Source organism: Lynx rufus, unplaced genomic scaffold (assembly GCF_022079265.1).
Source record: "Lynx rufus isolate CCGP_SWC_20201006 ecotype Redwood Valley unplaced genomic scaffold, mLynRuf1.p SCAF_3, whole genome shotgun sequence".
In the NCBI taxonomy this organism is placed as follows: domain Eukaryota; kingdom Metazoa; phylum Chordata; class Mammalia; order Carnivora; family Felidae; genus Lynx; species Lynx rufus.
Genome location: NW_025814845.1, coordinates 139498408 through 139507497, shown reverse-complemented (window position 1 = coordinate 139507497; position 9090 = coordinate 139498408). Strand labels below are relative to the sequence as shown.

General features: G+C 42.3%; 1 protein-coding gene across 1 annotated transcript; it reads right to left on the bottom strand.

Annotated features, from left to right (window-relative positions):
* Window positions 1–1162: 1162 nt before the first annotated feature.
* Window positions 1163–2578, bottom strand: LOC124519986 (tripartite motif-containing protein 60-like). Its single transcript, XM_047090475.1, has one exon. It carries the CDS (start codon window positions 2576–2578, stop codon window positions 1163–1165), a length of 1416 nt encoding a protein of 471 aa, XP_046946431.1.
* Between the last annotated feature and the right edge of the window lie 6512 nt (window positions 2579–9090).

Here is a 9090-nt window from a genome sequence, read left to right as displayed (position 1 = left end):
GATTACCTACGATCTATATAAATATGTGTAGGGAAAGGGCTTTTAAAGAGCAAAATCTCAGTATCTATAGTAATCAGTCATTTGTGTCAACTGGTAACAAACACAGTAAAGAAGAGAAGGGAGCCTGGGTATCCTAGTCAGTTAGGCATCTGACTTTTGATATTGGCTCAGGTCATCATCTCATGGTCTTGGGATTAGGGCTTCTGGGATCAGGGCTCTAAGCTGCATGCTGGGCATGAAGTCTGCTTGGGATTCTTGCTCTCCTTCTCTCTCTCTGCCCCTCCTCTGCTGGCACTTACTCTCTTACACAAAAATAAATAAGTAAATTTAAAAGAAGAAAGAAAGAAAGAAAGAAGAAAGAAAGAAAGAAAGAAAGAAAGAAAGAAAGAAAAGAATATGATTATTAAGAATTATGGAAGTAGGGACGCTTGGGTGGCTCAGTTGGTTAAGCATCCAACTTAGGCTCAGGTCATGATCTCAGTTTGTGAGCTCAAGCCCTACCTGGGGCTCTGTGCTGACAGGTCAGAGCCTGGAGCCTGCTCCGGATTCCGTGTCTCCTTCTCTCTGCCCTCCCCCCACTTGTGCTCTGTCTCTATCAAAAATAATAAATGTAAAAAAAAAAAAAAAGAAAGTAACTTATTTAACTGTAAAGGAATGACTATAATTAAAAGACATGTTGGGGCACCTGAGTGGCTCCATCTGTTAGGCATCTGACTTCTGCTCAGGTCATGATCTCACAGTTTGTGGGTTCAAGCCCCACATCAGGCTCTGTGCTGACAGCTCGGAGCCTGGAGCCTGCTTCAGATTCTGTGTCTCCCTCTCTCTCTGCCCCTCCCCTGCTCGCACTCTGTCTCTCTCTCTCTCTCAAAAATAAACATTAAAAAGTAAAAAATAAAGACATCTTATTATAGGTAATTTCAACAGAAATATTTTATTAAATTTGTTAAGTAGCATAATCCTCAAATACTTTATCTTAGAAACTAAAAGCATCTATAAACATCTATAAAATTGGTGTTGCTCTCATGTTTTATAGTTGCTTAAAATGAAGGAGAAAAATCTCTTCTGGTTTTCAGCGGTAAACCACAAGAATCCAGAATTGCTGAGACTAAATTTACTAGTTATCCCTAGATACTGAAACAGCATTGTTTCTTTCCCAGGTACTTCATCTTTCATCATCTGTTACTGAAGAGATTTTAAGAGGTTCAGAATCTATTCCAACATAGAAATAGGGACAAACAGCTTCTGTAAAAGAATCATTAAAAGTATAGAGAAGAGATCTATCATTCATATTGTAAAAGGAAACCTCACCCAACTCATAGTCCAAAAAAATGCCAATCTTAGTGGGTCTTACTGTGGGCAGAAGCTGGCTTCTCTTAGGACCCAACATAACATAAATGCTTTCAATATATCTCCCAATTGCCCAGAACCCACCCTCAGCTACTGGCTGATTCCGCCAATTCCTAGGAAAACAGTCTTGACACACTCCCAAGGTCCATTTAGGCTTGTTTCCCACTATGACCTCCCAGTAATGCCGGCCAGAACTAAATCTCTTAGAGCCCAGGACAGCAGGGCAGAGGTAAAATCTCCTTGGGTTATAACAAAGGTATTTTCTTCTCTTTCCATAATGCACAGTTTTTCTATCCTCAGAGACAATAAGCCGAGGGTGTGCTGTTTCAAGATCTAGAATCACATCTACTTGAAATGGCTTGATAATTTTGCCCAAGCCAGAGTATTGTGGAGGAAGGCTAAGTCCGTATTTCTTTAATCGGAATAAAAAGAGCTCAGGACGTTTTAGGTTTTGATACCTGTGGTAGATACCTTTCACATGTGTCAGTAATTCCAGTTCCGATTGCCCACACTTGCACTCTACCTCCTTCAGCAGATGTTTTAATGTGGAAACATGATCTGAAAATGTTATACGGTTGGTATTTAGTTTCGTTAAAATGTCCATCTCTTCATCTTTCATCTGCCTAAGAAGAGCCTCTTGCTGATTTTGCAGAAACAGTCGAAGTTGCTCAAATTCAGAAATGATTTCTTCTCTCCTATACTCTACTTTCTTTTTCAGTTCCACAATTTTGCTGGCTTGCAGAGAAATCACTTTTTCAACTCGTTCCACATTGTTCTGCAAGGGCTCAATGCTATATTCTAGAATTTTCCGGTGATAAGAGGCAGCTTTCTTAATGGGGCAAATGTAGTGTTTCTGGTGTTGAACAGAGAGGCTGCACTGTGTACATAAAACCTCTAGGTCCTTCCCGCAAAAAAGGGTCAGAAACTGATTGTGTTTCTCACACACGGAATATTCTTCCTGCCTTTTTCTCTTGCTCCTTCTGACCTGCAGTAGTTTAGCAATTTCAGTCAAATTACTGAGCTGGCGGTTGCTCCGTAAGTTTTTGTTACGAAAGCAAAAACGGCAGACAGGACAGGGGAAGGTATCTTCTAGATCCTTCCACATCATGTTGATGCAGGAGCGACAGAAGTTGTGCCCACAGTTTATAGTCACTGGGTCTTTCAAGTAGTCCAGACAGATGGGGCAGTTAGACTCTTCCTGGAGGTGTACCAGGGCTGTTACAAACTCCATTGAGCAGAGAATGAAGGTGGTGGGTAAGAATGTTCCGCTTGGCAAGGCCTGCCGTAGGCTCAAGACCCAGCGAGTAGATCTCCCCCAGACCTCGAAGCTTTAGGTTCCACTGGCCCAGCTTCTGATGGCAGCCACTGAAGTCTTGCGTAGTGTCCTGTCCCGCAGCTTGAGGGCAAGAAAGATTCACTGTTTGCAGCTCTCTCACGGATTAACTCACTTAAATTTAAGATTAATGACTTTCTTCTTCAACAAAGTAGCCACGGGTCCAAGCAAGCAACCATTCATTCCTATGAGTGAGGAAAGTTTTCAATTATAAAATCTCCTAGACGTGCTATCACAATATAATAATTAATTTAGGCAAGAATCATCAATAACTGCAAAAACTATTATGCGAAATTTCCTGGGTAATGATATATTCACAAAAATCTCAAAATATCACTGTTAACAATTATATGAAAAATAAGTGCCTTTACAATGCAGAATCCTAAAGAATACCTCCTGACCAATGAAGGGATAAACTGATGGCCTGCAATGAGAAAAACATCACTTACAGAGTATTTATGCTCCCCCTGCAAAAAAAGAAAAAGCAATTCCTAAATTTAATCACAAAGATACAATCACTAAAATCCAAACCACAGAACGTTCCACAAGTCCATGGTCTTAAACTATATACAATGGCACTGAAGTTTCTTCTACGTTAAGAAACTAAAGAAACAAGTTAAATTTGTGATCTTAGCTTTCTAGAGTCTAGCTAGACATATACATTGCTCTAAAGTGGACAGAGCATGGCAAAAATATGAATATGGACTATTCATTAGACAACAGTAGCAAAAATCAAACTTCCTGAATTCAACAATTGCCTCATAGCTACATAAGAAGATATCCTACTCTTAGCAAATATGTACTTTAGTACTGAAGGAGTTGTGATCTTTGAATGTTACTCTTAAATATGACTTAAAAAAAGTGGTGGACCTGGGTGGCTCAATCAGTTGAGCATCCAACTCTTCATTTCGGGTCAGGTTATGATCCCAGGGTTGTGGGATCGAGCCCCATGTCGGGCTCCACTCTGAGTGTGGAGCCTGCTTAAGATTCTCTCTCCTTCTGCCTTTCCCCCCTTGCAGTTTCTAAAAAAGAAAAAAAAAATGTGGGTGTCATGGTTTTGGTATCATGTGGGTGATGGGTGTGTCTATAATAAGGCAGCATGAAAGACACTCATTAGTGATGGAATGGGTTCTATAACTTGATTGTGGTGGCCACTATGTGAGTCTACATGTGATAAGTGGCATAAAACTAGACAGTCATTTGACCAAGATCAAATTCCTGGTTTTGATATAGTATTTGGAAACATGGGAATGTGGATGACATACATGAAACCCCTCTGTACTGTTTCTCAAAATTCCTGTGAATCTATTATTATTCTAAAGTGTTAAAGTTTTAGAAAAATCACCTTCAGGCTCATCCGGATGTTTAAATCAAAGGGAAGTTGTGTAGTTCATTTTGTAAAGCACTGGGACATATAATAATCACTTATATCCCTTGCTTTTTATACTCATTGATTTTCCTGTATATTATCTGTGCATTATCTGCCACCTTTTAAGATATATGGACCTAGTACAGAAGCTTACCCTAGCCCAAGCTGTGTTCAGCTCAAGAGGATTATGGTACTACCCTTCTACCTGGTCAGCCTGCTTCCATTCTTGCATTCTGCATCCATTTGCAATTCAAGTAATAAGAACTTTCTTTGAATATACAACTCCTAACATCTCTTTCTAGTGTTTAAAATCTTCCAGCTTCTGAATGCACTTTAAATCCTCAACATGGTGGGGGCGCCTGGGTAGTTCAGTTGGTTAAGCATCTGACTTTGGCTCAGGTCATGATTTCACGGTTTGTGAGTTTGAGCCCTGAATCAAGATCTCTACCTTCAGCATAGAGCCTGCTTCAGATCCTCTGTCTCCCTCTCTTTCTGCCCCTTCCTTGCTTGCTCTCTCTCTCTCAAAAAAAAATAAACTTAAAAAAAACTCTAAAAAAAATCCTCAACATGGTATGCAGAGCGCTGTAGGAGACCAAGAACATGGTTTTTTTTTTTTTTATGTTTATTTATTTTTGAGAGACAGAGAAAGATAGAGCATGAGCATGGGAGGGGCAGAGAGAGGAGGAGACAATTTGAAGCAGACTTCAGGCTCTGTCAGCACAGAGCCTGATGTGGGGCTCGAACCCACGAACCGCGAGATCATGACCTGAGCCGAAATCATACGGTTAACCGACTGAGCCATCCAGGCGCCCCAAGAACATGCTTGCTATAAAAGTGGATCCCCCAGGGGCGCCTGGGTGGCTCAGTCGGTTGGGCGGCCGACTTTGGCTCAGGTCATGATCTCGCGGTCCGTGAGTTCGTGCTCCACGTCGGGCTCTGTGCTGACAGCTCAGAGCCTGGAGCCTGTTTCGGATTCTGTGTCTCCCTCTCGCTGACCCTCCCCTGTTCATGCTCTGTCTCTCTCTGTCTCAAAAATAAATAAAAAACGTTAAAAAAAAATTTATAAAAGTGGATCCCCCAAACTCAGGGTTCTTTGGCTGTGTCACAAACCCACAGTGTACACAGCATCCAGCTGGCGAGACTTGGGAGAGATGGGAAACTGACACCAACCTGATGCTCATGCCATTGGCTGTGCCAGTAGTAACTGAGTCCTGTCTCTGACCCAGGAGTTGTGTCATCTGGCAGCAACCATGAAACATCAACAGGCTAACTTATTAGTTTCAAGTAGGGTAAAATGCTGAGCCTTGACACTTGAGAGTTAAAATCTTCAATTACAGCTGTGAAACTTAAATTTATGAGAATTGAACAGGCTTATCCAAAGTCGTAATATTAAATGCTACCAACTACTAGCATACTAAGCCATTAAGCACACTACACTTTTCTGGGTGACATAAGAAATATATATTTGGCCTTTGTCCCAGGTTCCTGACATAGGGCTCTTAACACCCTTGGACTCACCCCATAGTGATAAGGATGCACTCTGTATGCTAATGAGCTGAGTGATGGCTAAGGACCCCTAGATAGCTGCAGAAGGGGGCAGGCCACCAAAAAGATCCAGGGATGATTAGTGGGTCAGAACCATCAGCCCTATCCTGTATCCTCCTGAGGAGAGGCACAGATGAGATCGAGGTAATCACCCAAGGCGATTTAATCAACCATGTAAATGTAATGAGACCTAGATAAAAACCGGGTTGAACTTTCGGGTTGGTGAATACATCTAAGCGCATGGGGGTGGCAGGCACTGCCTGACCAGAACAGATGCTCAGTAAGTGCTATTGCGCAGAAAAGAGTGATCATAATAGGCCTAAGACTTCTTGCTGTCCTTAGAAGGGCCTGCTTGCAAGGTTGGCCCTGGGCTTCTATCTGAGAACTTGGATTTTGGAAGGGTTCCCATCCTTCTCTGATAACAATGGCTCACCGAGCCTAAAGTATCAGTGTAACTAATGTGGTTTATGCTAGCTACCAGCATTCCTTCTGATAATCTGGAAATTTGATACATCCTAAGCAGAGGCTGACCTCATGACCTGTTCCCAAAGAAAAAATAAGCATCTAAGAGCTTCCCTGATAGACAATTCACACGTTATCATAACTTGTTGCTAAAGGAATTAAATGAGTCCTATGTGACTTAACTGGGTAAGAACTGTTGGCTGTTTGCCATGGTCTCCTCCAGACTTCAACTCATGCACCTTTTTCCTTTCGCTGATTTTGCTTTGTATCCATCCACTATAATCAGTCATAGCTGTGAGTACATTTTACTCTGAGCCCGGAGTCCTTGTAGCAATGTCTGAATGTAGGGTAGTCTTGGGAACCCATAGACATAAGTATTATTAGAAAATCTTATAAAGTTTCAAAGGGGCGCCTGGGTGGCGCAGTCGGTTAAGCGTCCGACTTCAGCCAGGTCACGATCTCGCGGTCCGGGAGTTCGAGCCCCGCGTCGGGCTCTGGGCTGATGGCTCAGAGCCTGGAGCCTGTTGCCGATCCTGTGTCTCCCTCTCTCTCTGCCCCTCCCCCGTTCATGCTCTGTCTCTCTCTCTGTCCCAAAAATAAATAAACGTTGAAAAAAAAAAAATTAGAAAATCTTATAAAGTTTCAAAGTGAAGAAAGCTCTTAGAAATCTGACCCAACTGCCTAGATATTTATTATATCATGTAATCTATTAAAGTATATACTATAACACTGTCTTAGTCTAAAAACCACTATATATCTTATTGTTATTGTTAATATATCTTATTATTGTTTCCCCTTTAATGAGTAAAAAAGATGCTAACTGCTCATGGTGGTTCGGCAGAGAAAGTTTGAATAGATTCTAATTGTTTTAAATGTTTATTTATTTATTTTGAGAGAGAGAGCAAGCGCATGTGTGAGCAGGGGAGAGGTAGACGGAGAGGGAGAGAGAGAATCCCAAGCAGGCTCCATGCTGTTAGAAAAGAACCCGATACAGGGCTTGATCTCATGACCAAGAAATCTTGACTTGAGCTGAAATCAAGAGTGAGATGCTTAACCAGGTGATCCACCCAGGTGCCCCAGATTCTAATTTTGAAGCAGCAAGGTATTATTACATTAAAAAAATTTTTTTTATTATATTGCGATTGGAGGATAGCATGATATGTCATTCAAAAATATGCCTCTTTGGCATAAGGATGCCAAATCATAAGGATGATTTTGAGCTGATTATTTGGAGAAATAGCAGACACAGAAGCTCTGAAAACAGACCAGAAGCTACCCTTTTGAAAGGGCAATTTACCATAGAATGGGGGCCTGTGCCAAGAAGAGAACTATTACTAGACAACTTTTTCACCTGGGCGGGGCAAACTTCATTTACCAGATACTTTCTCTTTTCACTGTCCTATGAATTGCCTTCCTCCCCTTTGAAGCCTTAGACCTATATCTCTTTCCTTAGTTCAGGATGAGCTGCCCACTTACACTCATGCTACCTTTTTTGAGTCTCATATCTTTGTGAATCTCCCTTATGTACAGATGGAGTACATAATTAAATTATTTTCTCCTGTTAATTTGCCTTTTATTACAGATGGGGTTTCAGCTAAGAACCTAGAGGGGTAGAGGGATAATTACTTTTCCTCTCCCACACAATAAAAAGAAACATAAAGTAGTGATAATGTGTCTTCAAATTTTTCTGATATTCCAGTCTAACTTTTCATGAATAACACTGTCACGATGAGAATCCCTAATCTTTGTTTAAAATTCCGTATTTTGGGGCACCTGGCTGGCTCAGTCAGTTAAGTGTCAGACTTCGGCCCAAGTTTGGCCCAGGCAATGACCTCATGGTTCGTCAGTTTGAGCCCCACATTGGGTTCTCTACTGTCAGTACAGAGCCTGCTTTGGATCCTCTGCCCCCACCAGCTCTCTGCCCCTTCCTCGCTTTCTCTCTCTCTCCCTCTCAAAAATAATAAATATTAAAAAATAAATAAAATAAGAGTATTTCAGGGGTGCCTGGGTGGCTCAGTTAAGTGTTCAACTCTTGATTTTGGCTCAGGTCATAATCCTAGGGTCGTGGGATCCCAGAGCCCTGTGTCAGGCTTTGCACTGAGCATCATTAAGACAGCTTAGGATTCTCTATCTCCCTCTCTCTCTCTGCCCCTACCCCACTTACACTCATGCGTCCTCTCTCTCAAAATAAATAAACATTAAAAATAAATAAGTAAGTAAATAAATAAAAAGAGTATTTCAGGGGCACCGGGTGGCTCACTCGGTTGAGAGGCCGACTCTTGATCTTGGCTCAGGTCATGATCTCACAGTTCATGGGACTGAGCCAAGAGTAAGGCTTTACACTGATATGTGAGCCTACTTGGGATTCTCTCTCCCTCTTTCTCTGCCCCTTCCCCACTCATGCTTTCGCTCTCTCAAAAATAAACATGAAAAAAAGGTTTTTTTTTTCCCCTGTGAGCACAAGCGGGGGAGACGCAGACAGAGGGAGACACAGAATCTGAAGCAGGCTCCAGGCTCCAAAATGTCAGCACAGAGCCTGACTCAGGGCTGGAACCCACGTACCGTGAGGTCATGACCTGAGCCGAAGTCGAACCCCTAACCCACGGAGCCACCCAGGCGCCCCTGAAAAAAAAAATTTAAGAGTATTTCATTTAACGTTTATTTTTGAAGGGGAGAGAGACAGAAGGTGAGTGGAGGAGGGGCAGAGAGAGAGGAAAATACTGAATGGGAAGCAGCCTCCAGGCTCTGAGCTGTCAGTCAGCCCAGAGCCCGGCACAGGGCTCAAACTCATGATCCGTGAGATCATGACCTGAGCTTAAGTCGGTAAGCGGATTTCATTTAAAATAAAAAGGAGGTGGGTGGTGTTCCTGCACAGATCTAGATTCCCAGTGGGTCCTCCCCTTTCCACATACTTATGTACTCTAACTCCCCTTCCAGACTCAAGCCATGAGATGAAATAAACACCTTTGGGGGCCATCTTCCCAGTGCAAGCTACAAACAGCCTGCTATTGTGACTACTGCCTTCTACTCTATC